The sequence below is a fragment of the Bombus bifarius genome, unplaced genomic scaffold (assembly GCF_011952205.1).
Source record: "Bombus bifarius isolate JDL3187 unplaced genomic scaffold, Bbif_JDL3187 scf7180000007984, whole genome shotgun sequence".
NCBI classification, from domain to species: Eukaryota; Metazoa; Arthropoda; class Insecta; order Hymenoptera; family Apidae; genus Bombus; species Bombus bifarius.
Window position 1 is genome coordinate 3,277,637 of NW_022884367.1, and position 25,159 is coordinate 3,302,795.

The 25,159-nt window shown below is 33.7% G+C and overlaps 1 protein-coding gene across 3 annotated transcripts in view; it reads left to right on the forward strand.

Annotated features, from left to right (window-relative positions):
• LOC117204959 (autophagy-related protein 16-1) overlaps positions 1-25,159 on the forward strand; it is a 600,053-nt gene that overhangs the window by 550,308 nt on the left and 24,586 nt on the right. For all 3 annotated transcript variants that reach the window (XM_033442910.1, XM_033442912.1, XM_033442911.1), the window contains 2 exons: positions 15,926-16,046; positions 23,872-24,051. In XM_033442910.1, coding sequence (XP_033298801.1) covers positions 15,926-16,046; positions 23,872-24,051 — 301 coding nt within the window. The remainder of the gene's footprint in view (positions 1-15,925; positions 16,047-23,871; positions 24,052-25,159) is intronic.

The window sequence follows — 25,159 nt, forward strand, 5'->3', positions numbered from 1 at the left end:
TAAGAAACCAGAGGCTAAATGCGTTTCTCATTCTCAGTTTCTTAATCGAGGTGTCCGACAATACACGGAAAACTAATCAAAAACTCGTTCGAATTGAAAAAAATGTAAACCAGTCGTTTAATCGTGTTACATCCGATAACGATATTAATGTGTTCGGCACGCTCACTCAGTTTTAAATAGAACCTGATTCTTCGCGCCATACATTTTCTATTTCTTTAACAAGTAACCACGCATAAATTATTTATAGTACTTGATGTAGATTGTGGTCTTGAGATTATATCATATTTAAAATTGGCAAATATGAATATGAGCGAAATTTAGTTGACATCTGCAACATTTCCAATATAATTATTCTTCGTGTACGTATTAAGCTACGTACATATACAGAGTTAGATCGCAATTATTTTTTAATCATTTAATTTATACCTATTTATTTAATTCGATTTTCCACCAAATACTGTTAATTATTCTACTTCTAATTGAAACGAAGAACGACTGCCAAAATTATTATTTTATAGCTATGTACATATTATTTAATAGAAATTGGGCTTGATTTTGGTATATAGTTTAATAGTGTTCATAGCGCTTAGCTGCAACTTGAACTTGCTTTAACAGTCCTCGTCGCACTTAATTAGAAGTTAGCTTAACAGGCATCACAACACTTGGCGGGAGCTCCTTCAACCTGTATAAGACAAGTACTAATCTACACGAACAGCGAGAATAATATTTCCAGCCAAATGAAACAAAAATTCAAATGTCTTTTAAATCCTTCATTATATACTCAGAAGAGGTGTATATTAAAAATTCACAACAAAAATTGTCTACACCAAACGCTAGTCTAATTACTATAATCACACGTGCTCGACGATTAAAATTCTTTCTTAACGTTTTTGCTACTATTGAAATTTCACTTTCTGTCCTCAAGAGCGACATATAATCACACAATCTTTCACCATATAATCTTTTCATCAGAAACATTTTGGCACACAGCTTGATCGGGAATTATTATTTAAACAAACGATTGTCAAAAACTCAGTGATTCAAGACATCGAGTAACTATCGCCATGGCATTCTTTTTTTTACATATTCTTCTTTTATTTTACAAAGATGCGAGGGCAACATAAAATATTTAATAAAAAAAGCAGACGACACACTCGTGTCAACGTCTTCAGCAGTAATAAAAATCTCGAAAAAAAAAGAAATCGTGTAATTTTTTCTCCAAAATACATCAGAGTTTCTTTTTAGGTCGTTTTCTGTATATGTACATATCGAGTGTGTATAGTATTATAGTATTATATGCTTGAGCATTGGTCGCTCGTTCGCGCGGTTCAGCAAGCGAGTTATCAGGAAGAACCGCCGAGAGGGGAAAGGAGAAAGCGAAAGAGAGTAGTCGATACACGTTGGAAGGAGTTGTGTTGGAGGTGAGGAGGAGAGGAGGAGAGAGGCTGCTACCAACGACTAGTTACACGTATGAAATAATCTATTATCTGGAAAGGGGAGTTATCTGGTGCGGGCATTGAATCGCCAAGGTCGCGGTGAAGTCTTGACGGAGAAAGGAAGACGGAAGGAAGGTAGATAGACGACGACGGAGAGAGACAGTACGACAGATAGAGCGATAAAGGAAGAGAGAAGTCTCACAGGCGGTCAACGAACCTCCTTCGGCGCTGTGCTCAGCCCGCACGTACGTATCTACGTTAGCGATGTTACTAACGCAACCATGATCTACGTATGTACGTACGTACGTAACGTAAGTACGTATGGGAGGTACTAGCCTACCATTCAGTCGACGTTGCTCTCGCTGTCTAGGCGCCCACGATCTACAGGGTGTATCCTCATACGTGCCAGCTATTCCTGTCATGCTCTGCATCGCTTAAGCGTACCATGACCGAGCATAAAAACTGCCGTTTGTTTACATTGCATGGTGTTCGTACAGGACGGATATACAGTCATTGAGAGGCGAGTAATGGTTAAATGGATACTAATAGAGTTAGAAAGTATTGGACAGTAGCAGTACAGATGGAGATACATGGTGTTTCAGTTACATTCTGGAAATTATTCGCTAGATAAACGGTTTGTACAATAAGAATTCTCGTTCGTATAGTAGAAGTGTATGCTCAGATAAGTAGATTCAGTCGACAGAAGTTCATTTTATCAGACACTAAGTATTTTGAAATTGTCATTGCAAGAAGAGTAATAGTTAAATGGATATTAATAGAGCTAGAGTGTATTGGACAGTAGTAAGGCAAGTAAAGATACATAATTCAGTTACATTTTGGAAGTCCATTTATGTGAATTCGTTAGGGGGATAAACAGTTTCTGTAATAAGAATTTTCATTCATATAATAGGAGTTCATATTAAGATAAGTGAATTCAGTCCGCAGAAATTCATTTAATCAGACAGTAAGTACGGTTGTTGAAGTTGTTATTGGGATAGTAAAATAATTTCTAGTAGTTCAGTTATATGAATAAAGTCATTAGACAGACAGTTCATATGATAGAAATTTATTAATTCACTTTACTATTCATGGTTTTTCCTTCATATTCAAATAAATAGATTCAGTCGACAGAAGATCATGTTAATCAGACACTAAGAAAGATTTCGTTCCAGTAGATGCACAAATAGAGTTTCATTTGTTTCATATCTACCTATAACTTTAATACCAAGGTAAACCAGATAAGTACATCCTAATTACATATTAGCTCAAGTAAGTAAACTACAAATGCATTTTTTATTGTAACGAAGGAAAGAGATTCGTATTAATTCACGTGTGTGTTTTTATTTTATTTTATTGTATTTTCAAGTAAAAGCTTGTCCGATTTCCCGAACAAATTGTTGACACGTGCAAATTATAATTAGAAACCGATATTGAATATGTATACATACATATATATACTTGATGTATATAAATAATAATATTTTGATTTTATAACGTCCACATGTTAAGATACATAGAAATTCAAAGTATATAAAGTATGTTATATATCTTAATATTTGATATATACATTTGCACAATTGTTTTTCGTATTTCTATGAATCGTAATGGTATTATGATATTTTGTATGGTAGGAAACACCCAGTATACGTACACCTAGTAAAGTGCCTCCCAGTGCTTCCTCCTCCGGTTCTTCTCTCTCTCTCTCTCTCTCTCTCTCTCTCTCTCTCCTCCATCCAGTTCCCTTTTTCTTCCTCTTCTATTGCTTCTCCGCCACCTTCAGCATCTTCTTCCTCGAGTTGGACTCTTCTTTCTTTGGCTCGCACGCTTCTGGAGTACCGGCGCGTCTCAAAGCTGGAGGTTCCTACTAAATAACAAGTGCTTAGATTTACCTAGACAACCTTCTTATTTTCTTTGTCATGTTCACGGTCGCCTACCAGCTTTCCCGATAACAACCGCATCGAAATGACGTCCCAGGGGTCTTCGATAGGCACCGGACCCAATAATTAGGAGGAATATCGAAAGGAGAACCGCGCTGGTTCTCCGATGAACGCTCTCCTTTAACGCAATACCTACGGCAAAACGAGAGTGTCGATGCGCTCTGTTCTACTTGAACACGTACCACTGACAGAGACGCCATCGCGAATCTTTCCTTTTTTTCCTCTCCTGACGTTGAAATCGCCATGATAATATAGCGAATTTGATTTAAGTTCGCGAGGCGAACCTTCATTGCGATCGTTATGTAAAAAAAAAAGAAAAAAAAGAAAATAAAAGGACAACCACCATGTCCTGCGATTTAGTGTGATTAGCCGTGCACTCGGAACACTTTATGCCCTTTGGAACGAGAGATTAAAATTTTACGTCTTCTCCGCGTATCGTTTGGAAACTCAAACGCCTGAAAAATGCGAAAATGTTTACCAAGCCCGAAGAATTCCAATAAACTTTGAAAACCAGCTGAAAGCTTTAACTGATGTGAATGATGCTAGAAATGTACAAGTCCATGATAAATAAAAGAAAAATTCCGATTATGGACATTTCTCTCTATAATTATATTTTCCGTAACCTACAATTTATCTCTATATCAAAGGTCAACGTTTTTGCAACATCGGGAAATTAATAGATACGAGCATCTTCATGTTTTCAAATTAATTGTAAATCTCCAATTTTACCCCGGGCAATAACAATTCGTCTCGAAAGTATCCTATCGAAATTATGAGAAATAGAAAAAGATAGCTTCGAAGCTGGAGAATTGCCTTAATCTATTTTAAGCCATTATTTTAAGTACTACCTTACGTCGATATGTTTCTCTCATCCTCATATCCTCTAGTTGTTTTCAAAGCAGATCTCAAACGCAAACTTAATTAATAAACAGTACTGATAATTTTGATAAATTTTAAATCCCATTTTAAACTTTCATTTGCAAAATTTGTACACAGCTTGAGAGATGAATGATTTTTGTTAGAAGTTAAAGTCATTAACAGAGTGATCAATTATCAATTATGTTAATTGGTAAAATTTATTTGTAAAACTTTCATAACTTTATTATGAAATTATTAATGCCGATTACTTGTAACTTTGTAACAAATGTGTTAAATTTACAAAATCTAACTAATAATGTCAATTCCTTCGTGAAAAACCGTCCACAAAGTATTCGATGCATCCCGATGTTTTTCCTCTTGAATGACCTTGAGCATCAATGCGATGCTACCTTTCGTCCTTGACTGATAGTTCTACCTCTTCGAAACTTTTTCTGGTAATTTGTTGGCAGACATCAGTGATCCGAGCAGCAGATTTTTCTCAACGAACTTTATGTTTTACAAAACGCCACAAGGAAAAAAAAGTAAAAACATGAAATCTGGGAATCTCGGAAAGGATATTCTACGTCCTCTTCCTATCCAACGACCAGAAAACATGTTGTTCAGCGTTTCTCGAACCCTGCGGTCGTTATGACCAGATGCATCATCATGTTGAAACCACATCCGTACTCTGGTAGCGAGTGAAACGTCTTGCAAGACTTGAAGTTCATTTTGAAGTTACGAAGTTTCAAAGTATGGAAACTCTTGTAGCCGTTTAACGAAGGGAAACTTTAAATGATCTTGAAACACTAATAGAACATAGATCGATGAATTCCTCCTGTAATGTTGCACACTATGTTACACACATAAATATATAGAGTTCCATTTAAGTTTCGTTTGTAACATTAAAACAGAAATAAAATATTATGAAGGATGTAATTCTCAAAAAAATTAGAAAGATTGGGAGTAACTACAGCTTGATAAATAAGCGCGTGCATAATGTCATATCTGTAAAATGAATTAATGTAAAGTATTGACGTAATTGAATGTCAATTTCCCTCTGACAATCAATAATATCGTCAAGATTTGAAAGTTCTGAACGTAAATTCGGTATGTCAATAAATATTGACAATAGTGTATTGACAATAGATATTGATCCTCTTAGTTGAGAACCTTGAAATATTGACAATATACAGGGTGTCTATTCTATCTCGATACAGTGAAATATCTTTAACTGTATCGAGGTAAAATAGATACGCTGTATATTGATAGTCTAAGGCCACTCTAAAAGTCGTTTCTCTAGTGTGTAGGTTAAATTTTCTCTTTTGTATTTTTAACAAGCTTACGTCACACACGTTTCTAAGCATACATATAGAGCTAATTTCCTAATTTACAGTATATAGATAAAACAGTATTTACATGTTAAGTAGAACAGTATTTACATCATGCATTCTGTTTCTAACTGTTCATAGCATCCCTGAGTTTAGTTGACATCTCTATATTTAGCACGTAAGATTCCGTTACGCCTTGTACTTCGCCGAAGTTTTCTACGAAACGGTAAGCGTTTGTTTCCATTGATGCGTGAGAGACATGTTCGCCAAGCAACGTGTGGCCTGATGCCAGTGATCAAATGGTTACTATAAATTTCATATTCACAATAAATTCTCAAGTTTGGTTAGTTTCCCACGTTTTTTATTTTCAAATATTTATATTGAGTAAAATAATTGATTGTTTGTTACCTAAAGCACGAGAAACGTAAATGTTTATTTTCATCATTTGGACTTTTCCTTTCCACTGTACTAAGTTCGCCAGTTTAAGTATCGTATCGTTGGTATTGATACTTTTACTATTGAGATACAATATTTCCTGTACTATTCTCGTAGAATATCATTATCTTAGATTTTAAAAAATGAATTAATATTTGAAATGTCAGTAATAAATTATACGTTCGTTGTTAATATTAACTGTAGCTTCCATTTTAGAATAGTTAAGTTGAAACTCGTAAAAGAAAATAACTTGGATTTCGCGCTCGACTTGAATTCATTCACTAATGATATCGTTAAACAATTCGGTTACACAAAATTATTTAATTCAATGTATTAAATGATGATTTAATGTCAATGTATCTGTAATAATACTGTAGCAAAAATATAAAAATATGTGGAAGTATAAATGCAATAATGATGCCTGCATTTTATTTATGTTTCATTTTTATAATAGAATTATACTTTCATCACAGTGAGAAGTTTTTGTCCATCGTTTTAACTATATTGCAATGACACGCACAAAGCAATACATTTAAGTAATACGTTTAATGCACAATTCAATTTACGAAACCAGCAACGACCAGAGACCAGAAAATACCAGCAACGACATTAGTTCACATTCTCCGACTCTTACGCTTCGGGCTACATCTTATAGCCATTTATGTTATTACGAAGATCAAAGAGTCATTTCATCTGAATTCGTCGACTACAACCATAAACTACCGGGAATAATTGCAGTCGTGCGTAATTTAAGGCTTAATCATACGTGAGTTCAGGATGTGTTTTTCACGCGTACCGTATGAAACATAGGACAAATCACTTTTGCCTGACATAGAATGATGTAATGTTGGTTTAGGCTCAAGCTCCACGCTGTACTCTCATCTAACACGAAGATCTAACAAAACATTTCTAATTTTAGTTCTAAAATGACACTGTGGCGCCTGTGCGAAATTTTAAAAGTAAATAATTTATCTACTGACATATAAATAAACTTTAGAGTATTTAATTCTTGTTTAATCTTCTTATTTCTAATATAGTAAAAAGAGTTTATCGAAAGAAAAGTTGGAAACTTCATTTCAAAGGGGACATTTTTTAAGATGGTTAGAAGTAGAATAACGCCGTTGGATTTCTCAAGCGTGGAGTTCATGATAAAATTTTAGTATTTGAAATAACTTGTATTTTGAAATAATTTCTCATTTCTTTCCTTTAAATAAAGCAATACGTTGCAGTTATATTTTCCGAAAATGTCGAGAGATCACTGGAAACAAGTGTTTCGGTAAAAGTAAGTAATATTTAAAATATTGAAATTTTATTTAAGAACGCCCGCGAAATGCAATAGCATTGTTCTAGGTCTATCTTAAAAAATCCATTTGTACCTAAGCATCCTTTGTTCCTTATTTAACCTATTTATTAAGATCGCTTCGTTCAAGGATCCACGTTTCACTACAGCAATTATAACAGTAACGCTTTTATTAAAATTCCGTTATGATAATCCAATTGGGACGAACGGGATGTCTCAATTTCGGTAAATGGCGGTCCGTTAATGGGATTAATTAAACGGGAATGTTTACTCGACAACCGTAATTTATTACCTTTTCATGATATTCTCTCTTATTTTTCGAATATATAACGTCCATAATTTCGATGAAAAATGCGACCAGTGGCCAATATCGAATCGTTGGAAAAAGATAGGAAACAAGGCTGTCAAGAAAGAATGGTAAAGTAGGGAAATGGCTTTTCATGTGTTCCCAGTATTGCAGTTCTGGAAATATAGATGCTAGGCTGCAACTAAAGATGTTGAAGATGTAGTCGAGCAGTTGAATACCTGGGTCGCACCCAAATAGTCTTCGATAAAAGCATCTAAGTACTTATCCTTCATGTTACGTATAGTTGGATTTCTTTATTCTTTTTTTTTATTATACGGCTCTTTGACGTGCATCAATAGATCTAGCTGGTTTTCACGAAACGACGATTTTCGAACTATATTATTTGCTTAAGGATCCAGCACACATAAATACAAATGATAATAATGTCAGTATAGGGAATTTTATCGCAATATTTTTGAGGAGCTTGAAAGTGCAATAAAGTGGTAAATGCAAATTTTAGAAACTTTGGGATAATGGATATTGAGACGTGTCCGGAATAATGTTCATATTTTATCGCTTTATGGAGGGACACGCTGCTAGATGACGTTCCCTGTTAATCCGCTGTATATAACCCCTTCTAGTCCACATTATAACGGCTTAATAGATCTTTTGGTCGAAACGATATTATTGTGAAGCATATGTCATTGTATCGTTAACATAGGACAGCTTAATTAATAAGTGAACAATTGAGTTATTGATTATGTACGTTTGCATTGTGTTGGGATTTGCTCCTCTTCATGTTGGTTTTATGAAACTTAGGTTAGTAATGCTTCATTAATACTATAAAAGGTATTCTAATTGATCTAGATGCTGTTTTAAATATTCATCTATTTTATTTTAACTTTAGTTTTATGTGAATACTCAGGGATGTGAGAAAATAGAAATTGATAAGGAAATGGTAAACAAAGCTATGATTAAATGAAATGATTTTACATGCACATGCTATTATACTCTGATTTGGAATATCTGAATTTATTTAGTATAGTATTATAATTAATCAATATATTATGTTGAATTGTATATATGTCATTTTATATCGAAATCAGTTGTCAATATTAGCAGGAGAGGATACGATGAAAATTGTTAGTATATACAAGAATGCCAAATGATCAGTATTACCATCCAGTACCAGAAAATTTCAAAGAGATTTCGATTTTGTTCTATTAAATATCAAATGCCAAACTATAAATCCTCTTTTACATCCATTAAACATAAAGCCCTGCAAATTATATATTAAATGCAATAAATCCATGATATATGTGATCATATATGCAAGTAATAACAACATATCGATATGTTCGCACGCATACGTCAAATGTTTTCAACCTTTCTCAATAAAATTCTTAAAAACATACATCAAATAAACAGATTGATTCGTTCTTCCTTTTACACCAAGTTACACATTGAATAAAATTCGAAACACATACGCCGACAAATCCACTAAATTATCAAACAGATATTTAACATTTACAGTATAAACGTCTGGAATACTTACCTGTACGAATACCTTTTCACTAATATTTACGGCGCATAAAGTGTTTTAAAACGTCCTGTTTAGTAATTCGTAGCATGTATTATATCTATAACCGCGCGCGCATACGGAAATTTATCGATCCTGTTATTAATTCGATCCCCACCCCATCTCTTGGCTTCTAATTAATTTGATTTTCCAGTTGACTATGTGCGCTATTCACCATTCACTTGTCGGTTTATACGGTGTCACTTTATAGCGGGCGGTTTTTGCCGCGTAAAAGTCCATGTAACAGGTTAACATGCTATAATCTTCGGCCGGGAAAACCAATAAAACGGCGATATCTCGTGTCGTTGGTCGACATTTCATGATGGCGCACTAAGTCACGTGTACATCGGATCTTTTTGCACGCGACCAAGCGGCCACGATTCTTCCTCCTTCGGTCTTCTCATCAAGTATCGAGCGTGGCTACGACAACCTTCGGCCAATCAAACCCAAACCATCGGCCAAGTTGGATGTAATTATGGGATAGGACGTTAAGGCGGCGGAATTCCGCTTCGCGGAAACACTCTGTGCCGTGCTGTACTAACGAAGTGGCAGTGAAAAACGATGAGAACGCTATAGAACCGTCGCTTGGCGCTCGCCTGGCTAGTATTCCAGTATGTGTAAACTTTGCTTAGAGCAACGCATATATAACCTTCGTGTCTTACCTGAGATGTTTTCCGCGGAAGTTGCCGATGTTTGTTTTGCAGCTAACAACAGCCGATTTACGTGAATCGATACATGATACGATAAAACTTTGTGCAGTCGAGTAAAGCATATTTTTGCTTTGGGAAAACTAGAATGGATTAGGTTACATCCTTAACGCATTCCCGTGGTCGACTGAGTTACGTTTCGCTATATGTTTCTCAGTAGATTTCTTGCGATTTCTAGTGGAAAATCTTGTCTTATGTTAATTGGTGAGGTTGTTTAGATTTCTTTTTTGATTATCGATGAAAGTACAATTGACCATTTTTATTTAGAAATATTATATAAAGTACGAGAAGGTTTTCTATAGTGAGAGTAATAATAATTGTGACATGGATGATTTATTTCAATGATAATTGCCAAAGTTATGATAAATTAGTTACGACAACATTTTGTTATTTTTATAAACATTTTATAAACATTTTGATTGAATCATTCACTTTTCTAATATATCGATGATATATTCAGCAATGCAAGATATGGATTTTATTTGTAATACACATTCGTAGGATCAACTGTCTAAATAATACGATCTTAGAGAAAAGCCAATGAAGTGCAAAGTTTACTCAAAAACAGCAATTTGTCGCTATACCTTTGTATACACATACTTTTATATGTAAAAGAAGAACCTGAAAGGTGCCTACAGTGGCAAAACACGAATACAACTCGCGGTTGTGGGCTTTAAAAACGAAGACAACGTACTGGTTGTAAAACTGAGGTCGCTAGTTACTTCCAGGAAGGTTACCAGGTTCTTCTTTGCTGTTTTTACCGACTTTAATTGAACCTTCGTACAACTCAGAAGGTCCATCTATTTCTCTTTCGCAGTATTCCTCTTTCTGCTTCGAATCTTGCCGGCGGTTCACTCTCCGACAGAACTCTACGAAAGAGTTTATGCCTTTATTGCAACGATGCATCTGGTACACGTCTCCCATTGCCGTTTCAGGCTCGCCATAAAAAGACGATATCACCTACATTTCGTGAATCTTGGTCTGTATCTTCCAAGAACGATGTATAACGTGTGATTTCGTGTTTTCAGGCGTAAAGAAGAGAAAGAGAGGAAGTTTACGTAGACCACCGCTCGAAAATATTTGGACACTTGCTTGCTGTCGATAGAATATTATTAAATAAAAAGTATTTTAATTGTTACATTGAAATGTTGTATAAATCACACAGGTATTGTTGCTACATGAACAAAACAGAAACGCGAAGAATACTCGAATGCAATATGCTTGAATACCTCTTCGCTTCTTTCATGTTTATGCACAGTGCAGGAAAAGAATCGAACTAAAGTTAAAACTGTAACGATAAAAGCAGTTGGCAAATCGTTACACCGATGCCCTGTGATTTTCTTAGAGGAAAATCACTTCGAACGTTGAATCGTGCGATTGGAAAAAGCCATGTAATGTTCTTATATATAAAGTTAACCTCTCGCGGACCAGTGGTTTTACCGTGAAATCGGCATTTTATTTTACCTTTTCTAGTGGTTTTTCTTGGGTTTGAAACAAAGTTACGTTTAGTTCTTTATTTGTAGAACTTGTGTCTTCAGCAACTAGTTTAATACGGAACATTACTGATATCTTCTTTGTTTTTGCTGTTTGTATCTATACTATACTGTGTCTTTTTCTATTATTCATAAATGTTAAAAAATGCACGCACGCTTATAAATTTGTGTGTCCTTTAAATCTTTTATTGCCATTTTGAATTTTAGCGAATTTCACGTGATCCTCTGATTTCACTAGATATACCAATAAGTTTACTATAAGATTAATATATTTTTTGAAACTTGTATATACCTATGTCAAATTTTCTTCTTTTCAAGAAAGATACTTCTTGATGCAGGCTGCAAAGTATTTATAAATTATAAACAAATTCTAAAATTATTGTTAAAATAATTTATTTTATGACGTCGTAATCATTGTTGCAGATATGATTGTGACATACGATTAATTAAGATCTCTATCTATCTTAGTACCTACTTAATGCGTTTCTCATTTTTTTGTACCTTTTGCATAACCATATATTAAGAAATGTAATTTATATATCTCCAGAAAAATTTAAAGCGAACCAGTCAATTTCTAAGACAATAAATTTCTACTCTGGATTTTTTCGAGATTACCTCAAAATTTGCCTATTTGATTCACTATCGAAGAAGAAAGACGATAAAAGAAATTTGAATCTGATAAACATCGCAAAAGACCGTGCAATCGTAAATTCGGATCTGATTGAGCGGAAGATACAATCGGAAGAGAGAATCCAGTGGATCGTTTGATGCTCCTGTAAGAAACGGGGAACTCACCTCTGCACTTTCGACCAACTTCTCGAGACGTGGGATTATAGTATACTTTCGGTTCGCTCTCTCTTCTCCCTTTGCCCTCTTTCCGTGGAAAAAGTTCTTTTCTTGACTCGTATAACGTAGGTGGGTGCCGGTGCCCTCCTACCTGTGTTTCTTTCAAGTTACAGCCCTTCTGGCTAAACTTCTGGCCCATTAATTTACATTAGGACATTTTTCAAGAGCCCCCGACGCCCGTGTACCTTAAAATTGGCGAACTCTTCTTTTTCACGGCGCCCCGTACCCTGGAACAGCCCTCGAGTTGTTCGTGTTTCCCTTGTCGACGTTACGCTTGAATTCTTCACCATTAAATGGCGAAGCAGAGAGGACAGGCCATGTGTGTCGGATAACTTTATTAGCCTGTATATCTCGCTCTTTTATTGTTTAGAGGCGTCAATGGAAAATAGTGGCCGACCGTTGTCGCGACTTTTACACGGTGACATTTTTATTGGACGATGACAAAGTTCTCAAATGAATTAGTGAGCAAACTATATTTATAATTCACGCGCCTATCTCGATCGGAAGTTCTGGATAACCAGTTCTATGGGATGAAAGTACGCGAGGGAAAAGTAAAGTGTTTTCGTAAAGCGTACACTTTGATAACTTAGAGATCGTTTTACAATTATGCATGTTCGATAAATTGGATGCTCTTTAGAATATGCTGTTTGAAAAGATGTGATTATAACACATGATATTAGCCGTATCTATTAGATTCATAAATTAAATAATAAAGAAAACTGCGTTGAATATAATAATTCCCTTAGAATTTATCCTTGTTTATCATTTTCTGAAAACAAATAAGTTTATAGAAATAAAGCATTTGCTTTTTTTGAAAAGCTCGATACTAGTCACGTATCCAGATATTGAAGTTGTGAATCTTAGAAAATGTGGAATTAGTCAATTTGGCTTCTGAAAGGAGTATATGTAACGGGTAAGCGTCAATAGTAGTCACGGCAATTATGGTCAGACATCAGAATAGAAATTGACGGGGAAATGAATGTACAAGAACTTGAAAACTCATTCAGAATTGCGTGAAAAGATTTTTGACACAGGGTTGATATATTTTATAGAATAGCAGATTGAAATAAACATTTTTCTTCCACATTCTCCAACTCCTTAAAATAGTTAACTATGTACATGAAAAAATCCTCAACTCTATTCTTGTCTGAATTTTACTTGAGGAAGCTTCTCCTTCTATTGTTGTACTACATTTTACACAATACTTTACGTATTATTTTTTTAATGTCCTGATCTTTTTCAGTTTTTTAGAAAATATTTCTAGTGTACTATTTAGAGCTATTAATTGGTGTATTAAGATATTTTATTATTGACTTCTTGATGATTGGAAAAATTTAGTGCTGTACTATAAAATATATATTAATGTTATAATATAAATGAAAGTGTTATGTACATGTATCGTATCTCACGAGTAAGGCAACAAGCAATTCAATTTGATTACATTTATGACTGAAATGAATTAATAATTGGTGTTTATAATTCATTCATATCCGGGATATTTCTTACTTACAGGAACGAATTGATTATACAGTGATTACTGATAAACATAATTACCAAATTATTATACATTAGTATTATTATTACATTTTAATTATTTCATAAACGTTAATATATCGATAATGTCAAAATATTCTATTTTCGTAATTGAGTTATTGGAGAGGCTATTTCTCATAAGATTAAGTTAATTATATACACCATTTTGTACTGTACTATTTATGTAAAACGAAATATATATATAAATATAGACATATAGGCTATCTAGATTTGAATTCATAAAATATATATTATCCGTAGTTATAATAATTTTCTCTCATTATAAACTGGTTATCTATAAATACCTGTTCTTAATACGATGCGGCGTGATTTTATGAAAAGTTTTTCAGGATTGCTTTAGCAATGTTACTAGCAATCTGGCTGTATTATAATGCAGTAAAATTTACGATGAAAATTCACGTCATGTCATTTAAATACCTCAATACATATTTCATTCTACGATGTAAGGGAATAAGCAATAATAATATATTGAAATTAAAATGATCAATACGTTTTGCATTTAGATCATGTTTTGGGATACTAACCGAAATTAATATGAATATTGACACGTAACTTCAAAGCGTATTCATTGATTTAATCAAAGTCACGCAACTGGACAATTGAGATTGACGTGGATATACTAACAATTGAAATATTGTAACCATATTCGCATTAGTTTTTCGTATTATATTATCGTTTCATTTAAATACGTATATATTTTTGTTATTTAAGTTATAAATGTCTATATTGACTAAACTATGAATTACGATGGTTATTATTGCATTCATTCTAATAAATCTAAACTGAAACAACTCATTATTAGAATCTTATAACAATTATATTTACATTAGCCAATTTTCTAATATTGATAAAAAATTATCGTATTTCAATTACACACACTCTTTTAATATAATTCCAGAAATCGATATACATGCTATATTTATTTTATTTTTTTAACATGTAAATAGAATTCAGTAAAGAGAATACATACAAAAAATCTATCTGTGTCAATAATACGATCCTAGCTAGAAATTCAATTTATTTTAGCAGAAGTAATTTATATATTTCATTCATATTTATTAATTTCATGCTATTTCTATTTGATTTTATTTAATTACTTATTTTACTCAGTTAATAAATATGATATGTATTATTACATGTATATGATGTATTATTTCCTAGTACGTTAGCGATGCATTATATTCCTAGTACCTCACAACATATTCCAGCACGTTAAGAAATTATTGACTTTATTAATTGATCAATCATAGCTTTCCTTGTTAACATGTATCAGCTTGATGCAGACAGAGTGTAGAGTATATTACATCGAAGCCTAATAGTGACATACATGTAGAATCACCGAGGCATCTTTGTCGCATGTACTCAGATTTTCAAACTCAATTTCCTCGAAAAGGAAACCTGGTATACACTGTAAACCTCTTCGGTTGCAACATAAATTACGTCGTACCTTGCATACAGTGCATACCATAACTATTTTACATTACAGTTTCAATCAGTTATACATGTTTCTTATTTCACGGGAAATAAAATTACACAAAATTTAAGTTTAATTCCATTTTGTATCTTACTTTTATTTATTGTGTAGTTATATAAAGCAACACATATATTAATAAGCAACGTATTCTATATACAGATTTGTACAAATTTCGTAGCATCAATCCCCAGATATAAAGATCCTTTCTAAATCAAACGATTAACGAAAAATATTTTTTAACTGAGTTTAGTTGCAGAATGTTATATAAAATGTAATCTACAAAAAATCTAAAATCTGACTCATAATAGAAAATGAATTAAAAGAATTCTAATCTATAGAATTATATAGAAGTTTTATACATATAAAAAAAGCTGACAGTTAATAGATTTATCAAACCATTAATATGAAAAAGCTACGAGTTTTTCGGCATAAAAATTTCGTAGTCATAGAATTACAAGTATTCCATGTTAAAAAAAGTACCTTTACAGAATTTAATAGATAACTTTCCATAACTCATGCTATCAAGAGAACTTTTCACAGTTCAGAACCACAGCAATATGCTCGCCAGTAGAATCCAAGCATCCAATTGCTACGAATCATTTTTAATACGTCACGTAGATTACAAATGATCCTATTATCACGCGGAACGAGTTGGTAAATGTTCCAAAACGACATTCCCATTTCTGTTTCAGCACACTCTAACGGGCCACTGTGGGAAGGTGATGGCGGCGAAGTTTCTTGGCGAGCCTTCAAAAGTAGTTACTGGCAGTTACGATCGTACCCTAAAAATTTGGGACCTGCGTAGCAAAGCGTGTAAGTAACCAGTGCCAAACAAATAGCAAGCGTTTAGCGTACACAGTATACTGGCGCACTCTTATCCTTAACCGTAACCAGAACGTTGTTGTGCTATAGACAGAAAATAATGTACAGCATTACCAGTAATCACGCTCCTCATTATTGCCATTAGTCATGAATAATGCTAATATACTTACTAGCGTCGTGGGACAATAAAAGGTGCGCGACTCTGCCTCTTCGTATGTACGCCTATTACGAGCCATAAGTTTGAGGCCACCCTTAACTGTACTGTACGTGGACGAATTGTTTTGAGAAAATTGAACGACTGTTACAGAGTTTACTAACGACTGTAAAATCAATCACCGTGTTGTAGGTTTGCGTAGAAACATGAGATGAATTGCTTAATCCATTATTTGTTATCTCGTATTACAGAGTCTATAAATGACAATAGAATTAATTAATAGGGTGCACTCTATTAATTATATTATTTATATTATAATTTGTATAATATACTAATATTTAGTTAGTTCTTATATACATTATTTATATTATCAATTAGTTAAATTAGTTAAATAGTTCTACCTGTAGATAGAAGTATGGATACGTAGAAATATTGTAGTAATTTGAAGAAAGTAATTGATTTTTACGATTACAATTATAACATGTAGTATCTCCATGAATAGTTGTCTCTTTTTTTCCTTTACGTAATTGCCTATTTTCTTTCTCAGATAGTTATGTATTTTTTCTTTTTTTACATTTGAAGTACTGCGATATTGCCTTGTTATTGATACGTGAACTAGATCTTGTTAGTTTAATCCGTAGTGGAATAAAAATAAGGCACTACAAGTGGAACAGGTCAAAGAATTGAACATTATATATATACATATACGTTCTTCAACCATTAAAGCGTGAAATTAATGCGAGCGAATGTAGAACTACTATTATCATTGTTTTCGTTTGAAATTCTTCTACGGTTTAATATTCTAATCATACGCGTTTTAAAGTATCCTCAAGATAACAATTTTTACTAGTTGTTGTATTCACGTATTTGCGCCTAAATGTATGGTTTCTGAATATATAAGATAATATAATAATTTTTAATATTTATATTTTATATAAAAGTAAAGTGTTACTTTCAGTTTAAGTATATAATAGCATTGAATTATTTTAAAATATTTCTAAATAATCTATGGATAAATTGATACAATAAATTAATTCTACACGTTTTAATAGATTATAATGTCTCGTTATATTAATATAATCGGTTACTAATATAAAAAATTCTTTGCAAGTGGGTAGTTCAATTTCCTCGCACCTTTATATTCGATTCTCGGCATCTTCTCGTTGCTTTCCCTTATTTACGAGCGCCCGTAAAGCCATTACACGCCTAATTCGAATCATCAGGAGGCATAACGTTGCCGTAATAGAGGAATCTAAAATAGCGTCGACGATGTTGTGCGATAACTTTGCCGGATTATGATACATAAAAGAGAGATTATTTCATGTAAAAAAATAAAAAGTTCTATTGAATATAAAAAGAGCCTCATTTAGCGTGTCTATAATACTCTTATTTAATTTATAGCGTGATTTGCGCCTAGCATTATGGTTATAGCTATTACTTAAAATCAAAGAATAGTGAAAAATACATAAAAATGTTACTGACACTGCTAAGATTATTCTATTCCTGCAAGTAGTAACAATGTCACGTGTAAGAAGTGATACCAAAGATTTCTCAAACGAGACTTTGGCTCTAAGCCAAAATGTCCACAGACTACGTATCGGTGACTGCAAGAAGTTCGAGGTTCAAAAGCAACAAACATTACTGAACCAAAAATGGTCGAAAAATGAAAAGAAAATTGTTGATGTTACTAAAGAATACTTCAGCGACTGGAAATATTTCAACGTTTAAGAATGACGATACATTCTGTTCATAAAATACATAAAGTGTGGAATTAAAAATACAAAACATTTTTTCTAGACCTAATATAAACTTAACGTTCAATTGTTGCGTAAAAGTATTCTTCGATCTTCCAAGTCATTAAACACTTTTACACACTTTCAAGCAAATATAAACTTCACCGCAATGACCATAATAGTTGTCGGATCATATTATTTTTATTTCGCTTGTAGTTCGTCACTGATTATAATTTAATGCTCGAACTTTGGGATCTTCTTAAGGATTTTTAATATATTCGGTTGGAAGATGACTGGTTCGTAAAAGGATCGAATAAAAGTGATCTTTCGTTGCGTCGTCACTTCGTGAGATTAATTAAGACGATAACGTTCTTATCAGCAGTTAGCGAAATCTTTTCGAAGTTGCTTCAACCTGCAGTTTTCTTGTCGGCAGACGAGCTTTTGTTCTTGATCAGTGACGGCTCTAACGGATGATGTTTTTCGATAAAAAGGGCTCGATAAGAAATTGGTAAATTCATGCAGGATGAATGCGCCCATTTTCAAGGTAGATGGGACGAACGATTAAACGGAAGTTCCGACAAGAAGAAATTTAATTTAGATCAGCATGTAACGAGACAGCCTTAATTCTGTTCCACCGGTTTTAATATAAAAGTTTGCAAAGTTTTTTGAATAGATTATTTGGCGAATCGCCTAGTGTCTTAAACTGAATATTTTAGCGCGAAAATTTTAATGAAATGCAAATTGCTTGTATACAGACCGTTAACGAAGATGTATAATACGTGTCGTTGTTGGCAAGAAAATTTGATTTTTATTTTCCTCTTTTTTCTTTCGAACTGTATTAAAAAGAAGCGTCACGTAATATTTTTAATATTCATGTTTTATTCTCCACCTAAAGCAGCGAGGAGGTTTTGAATTTTCCCTGATATTTTGTTCTAAAGAATGAAAGCAACGTAATCAGGTAACACGTCAAGTTTTATACATGTTCTAGATTCGAATTTGTATAAATGATTGCAATTTACGATATTGTATTGGATGCGTGCATAAGTTTATGTGGATACTTCTGTATAATTTATTTGCAAAAAAGAGGAATTGCAAACTTTACTGTACGGTCACTAATTTTTCTATATTCAGATAGAATCTCTGCAAAAGAAGATAGTAATGCAATTTTTTATCGGTTCAAGAAAAAAAAAAAAAAGAAAACGATTAAGGGAATAGTGAAAAGCTATGATCCTGTCACGTTCATTGAGGATCATTATGAAATATATTCGCGGTGCAGCGACGAAAATGCCTCGACATGATATATTTATTATTCAAATATTTACCCAGAACAGTCAACAAATCCACGGAAACCACCATCGCATAGAAATAAAGCCATTAGTTTCTATCTATAATATCAATTTGTGTGCACGCGGCAATTGTCAGCCGTTTAGGTGAGAAATATTCTGCTCAATAATGTTTTCAATACATGATTCCTTTTATTTTTTTTTCTTTATTAGATGTCATCTCTTATCTCTCGATTTGACATATCTTCCCATTGCACAGTTTTAAAAGATTACATATTCTTCTTTTTCTACTCCATGAAAGATTTCATTTTTAAAACAGTTTTTACACATTTGTCTTTTTACATACTTTCGTTATCTGTGTGGCTTCTATGTAGGTTTTCAGATTTGTTTCAAACCTTACCAACATAACCGTGATAATCCTGCCTCATTACGTATAACGGTAATTTTGTATAACACGTAATATATTCATAAAAAATTTCTACAGGTGCCCGAATATTTTTGCGAGCCATTGTTGACGAGACTTTACGTCATGCAATTAATTTTAGAACGAAATTATAATGTTTATAACGGATAGAGTATTCCACGGTAACAGTTAAGTCTCTTTTCGATCATTTACCTACAAGTTCTCTGTCGACAGGTCGTGTGGCAACAATCTCGGCAACTGTGGGTAAATTTCGCTATGATCCTTCAGTCGAATCTTGCAAATTAATACGACCGGTGTACTATCATCCACGGCAGGCTACATCGTGTATCCTTTGTCAATAGAACTCCACCTACCATTGGGGGCCGCACATCACCCACAACTTCGGCTACCTCTGTAGCAATGTTGACCAGAGTGTAAATCGATATCTCGAACGGGGTTCCTCGAATGATATGGTTTCACGAGATTAGTCAACCGTCCATAGGGATCGAATTGTAAATTCTGCATACATTTGCAAACTATTCATGCCTTTCGTTGGTTCGCGTTTCATATCGGTTGATCATGTCCATTCACCTCGTTCAATTTACTTTTCGTACCCTTTAAAGTCGCCCCTATTTGCTGAAAGAGTCTCACCTACTCTGTACTTCGCCGCGGCGAATAGCCACTTTCACCCCGCTACTAAATTATCACTTTTGCCCCTTTCTTCAAAGCACCGCTTATCACGTAAAGATCGCGGCTTGAAAACGTGCAAGGGTCTAGCTATATACCGTTGCTGAATCTTCAGCTACGATCTGTATTTCTTTTTCGGGATACGATCGGTTTCGAACGGTTGTAAATAATCGGCTTATCCCTTTCTAAATCATCAATCCGATAATAAAAATCCTATTCCACATAATTTCCCTGGAAATATAAGGAGTTTCGGTGAGATTGCATAACGGAGGAACGAATAATTTTTTACGATAAAGGTGAATCGAAGCAATGCGATAAAACTGACACGAGGGAGATCACGATTTCTGGAACATCAATTCCCAAATTCGATCTCGAGTTCGATTTAATACACCGCGGCTCATGAAAATATTTGAATACTCATCGAATTTTATTATTTTATTTTTACTTATTTTATTAGTATTTTATTTTTTGTGACTTATTATATCTTTCCTCAAATCTGCGAATATCACTCATATTACGTACACGTTTGTCCAACGACCGCTGTCTCTGTGTACTTTCAAACTCTGCAGATAATCCCAGTCATTCTGAAATCACTCTGTACAGCAATACTGGAACGGAGGATCGTGTACTCGTTCAACGCAAAAAGTGGAGTTCTTTTGCTAAGTTGTCCCAAGCGGATACGAGCACTCGATGAATTTAAACGCGGAAAGGCGAAACTTCAATCCTTTTTTTTTTTTTCAAAAACAGCGTAAGCGTACTAGTGCGGGCTCTTCTTTTTTCTCTTCCAATTCGACGTTCCCCTCTTTCTTCTCTTCTGTCGTATATATTCTTTACACGTATAAATATAAAGCTGGTTTAGTAAATCCAGTAGGACACACTTGAACCGTTCGCCGAAATTTGTACGCTTTCACGAGTTAAATCCAAGTTAATTTCACATAGGCGGAGATAGAAGAACCGGGGGCAGGTTGATACACACAGACACAAGCCGGACATTCATTTTGGTTCAGGGTTCTCACGCTTTTGTTGTGAACGCGGTCCTACGGGCAAAATAGTGAAAACCAAGCCCGGTGCTATCACAGAAAGGCGGACGACGGTGGAAGAGATGTACAAAAGTTTAGCGCAAATAAATCTCGCTACGCAAGGAGCGGACAATGGAGAACGGCGTTGCTGAAAGCGCGTTTAAGCGTGAATTATTGTTTAGCCAGGACGCTTTAAGACAAAAACCGATGCTTAAAGTGGATCAGCTGTTTTCTATCGGATTATTACCTATCCCTCTTCGCTACTCTTCCTATCGTTTTGTTAATGTTTCGCAGCTGCACCGGCTTACGGGTACAATTGCTGCGTTTCTTCCATTTTAATTGGAATATTCCTGTTTATAAACAGCAAATAGTTAGCAGAGCCAGAATATCTGGGAAGAGAGATGAAGATTTATCACTTAAAGTGGTATCATTTCCTTATCTTCCTCGCCTTAAATAATTTTAGGATAATGGGTAAATGGATTATAGTAATTGTTCCATTCAGAATATTTGATATACCATAAAGTCGGAGACTAATGTAGTTTCGTGTAAATAAGGAATTCAAGTTTTATATCGTATATTCTGTGTTCAACTTTTTATATCTTCTCTGTTAGGGAATTCTAGGAATGCTTATTCATTATTTAAAGTACCAATCTATGGGACGCAAGAAATAATTTATTTCTAAATTTACTGGTTCCTCAATATTATCTTTAAATTTATATAGCAAATTTATATCATTCTATCTTTATTTACAAAAACTAAAGCTCATTAATTCGTCCTCGTTACTTTTTAAGTTAAGTTATCGTAGATATTCTAATAAATTTCGATTGATGAATAATGATAAATGGCGTCATTAGCTGGCAGAGAGTAATTTGTTTCCTGTTTTAATAACTTTTTGCGATTCGCTCATGGTTATATCTGAAAGATCCATTACTCATTCTTGGAAATCATTTTATACCATATGTATGCTTTTATGGCAGATGAATTGCTTGACACAAGTCGTTAGAAATGTAGATTAGCCTCAAAAACTCACAAAAGAGAGCGTGTTCGCGAGATTGAAAGCGCTCGGAAACTCGCGTTTATAGTTAACTGTAATCCATTGAGAACCCTTCTCAGCTAATACGGGTAGCAGCAGGAAAAGTGAATCGACGACGAGAAACGCTTAGGTACTTTAGACTGTACTTCAGTTGCTCGAATCCGGAAACTGTTGCTGTTTGTAACGTGTAACGGAGGAAACGGATACAAAGGGCATAAAATGTGTCTATAAACTTCGCGTAAATGTATACGAACGTGCAATTAATACTTACGCATCAGCGAGTGCTGTAACAAAATAATAAGAATTTAGAATTCAGTTGATTTTATCAAAGTAAATTATAATTATATATCACTGGAGAAAGTAAAATAAACATAAGAGTTAATTTCTATTGCAGATTCTCAAAGAATCAATTGAGGTTATAAATTAATTTTATATTTAATAAATTTGTTATATGAATTGGACCATATGTCTCAAAGGAAATATAATTGCTACTGTTAATTATACTAGTTTTATATTATACCATATTTTCTTGGATACAATGTCTAATACTTATTTACGACGTATAGTTATTCTTTACATCTTTTTCTTTTAATTAATTTATGTACGTATTTCTACACATATTTTCAAATTTACTATTCTTTTTTTTATTTTGCATAAGGAAATTCAAAGGAAATAGGCAAAGTATATACATATATTGTGTTATACTTACGACATCGATATGTTCTTTCAAAAAATTTACCTAAATTTGCATTTAAATATCTATAATAAAGTCTTATGATAAAGATTATTCGAGAATTCAATGGTCAGTTATTGGGTTTGGAACGGGGAAATCGCGAATAAAGTTAAACAGCTGACTATGCCCAAACTGTTCATTCGTACGATTGCATATTTTACATAGAACTGCCCGTTTTACGTTGTCAGTGGTGATCTATATTAAATCAAAGATGATTTACTAGCCGATCAATCGGCTTGTCGAACTTACCGCGACGATACGTCGCGTCGGTTATTGATATCGCTTGAGGCACTGTGCTTCCTGTGAAGATGGAATTACTGGGTCCAATTACTTCATGGCGATGCATCATACCCGTCAACTTAGGTGTACCGACGTAAGCAGATTTTATGTGAATACAGAAATACACGATCTGATTGAAATTTCAGATGTAGAAACGATTGCGTCTATTCTTTCTAGGGTATTGTAGTATACGTTACAATGTACATACATATGCAGTAAATATTGCAAAAGCAAATTTTTAATCATTAATTCTTCTAGATAAAATATGAAACGTACGAGATCACGAATATAGATTCACAAAATAGTAAAAGTTATCGTCCAGTAAATATTCATAGGTACAGTTGTTAAATTATTATTCGAATGTGTATCATATGTGTAATAACTTTTTATTATATAAATAATTAATCTAATAAAATACTTCTAGCAAATAAACGTTTTACAAAATTTATTTTCCATACAGATACTTGATGTAAGTTGAATTTTGTTTTACAGGTATAGAGACAAAGTTTGCGGGTTCCAGTTGTAACGATCTTGTAACTTCTGATGGTGCTGGTTCTACAATAATTAGCGGCCATTTCGATCAGAGAATTAGATTTTGGGACACCAGAGCCGAGTCCAGTTCGAATGATATTTTATTGGAAGGGAAAGTGACGTCGTTAGATTTATCTCGCGGTAAGTTTCCTTTTCAGATACTTTGTATAACTTTTCCATTCCTGTCATGGAGTTATCACCTCTAATTCCTGAAATTGTTTCTACGAAGCGAACGTCGTTGTTATTGGTAACGCTTTGTCGGTGATTATTTCGCTATTAATTAGTCACCGAAAAGATATATCATATTTTTTCTGAATTATGCACATCAAACATTTACAAGGTTTCTAAAAATACCCAAACATCATTATTTAACGCTATAAATACGTAATTGAAATATTCGAGTGATTATCTGATATAAGCTTAAATTTGTAAAAAAGACCCACGAATAAAATCCAAGAAAGGTTAGAGGCATCTATTTTATCTAAACAATGTTTAAAATACTTTGTCATAAATTACTTTAAAAGAAATTTAAAATTAATAAAGAAACTGTGACAATTCTGTTGCAAAAACTTCTTAATTTTAGAATTGACAATGATTCTTATAAATTTGGAATAATGAAATTACTTGATTGGTAAAAAGCTACAAGCAATCATGCACAATTTATTTTGACTAAATGTAAAATGTTCTAAGGAAACCAAGTGCGGTTACAATTTCAGTTGAGGGAACACTTGAGAATTGTCTGTTCTATGAACACTGAACACTCTATGATGACATTTGAAATATTCATATCCAGAAACATCTGTTAGGTTGTCATACTTATTAAAGAATTCTTTGGGAATATGCAGCTCGCGTTTCATTAATTTCGGCAAAAGCGAGAATAGAACACGAATGAAACGATATTGCCAGAGACTGTAGAATTCTGCTCGATTACATCGCGCCAGTTTAATGGTTTTCCTTTATCATTCAACGTAATACATTATGTATACTTCCATTAAAGTATAATGTACCATTTCTTAGGAAATGTGGCCGGTAGATTCACAATGAAACCTTTCTCGAACGCCTCCCCATAAGATTTATGCGTCTCGAAAAGGAATTATTTACTTAGCATCTCAGTGCATTTCAAGCCGTAGTAAACGTATTTTTTCCTCTCCTTACGTACTTCTTCTTTTTGTCGCCATTAGAATAATAGAGCAACACCGCGGAAACTTCACCACGGCATGAAGTAAATGCAATCAGAACATAATCAGCG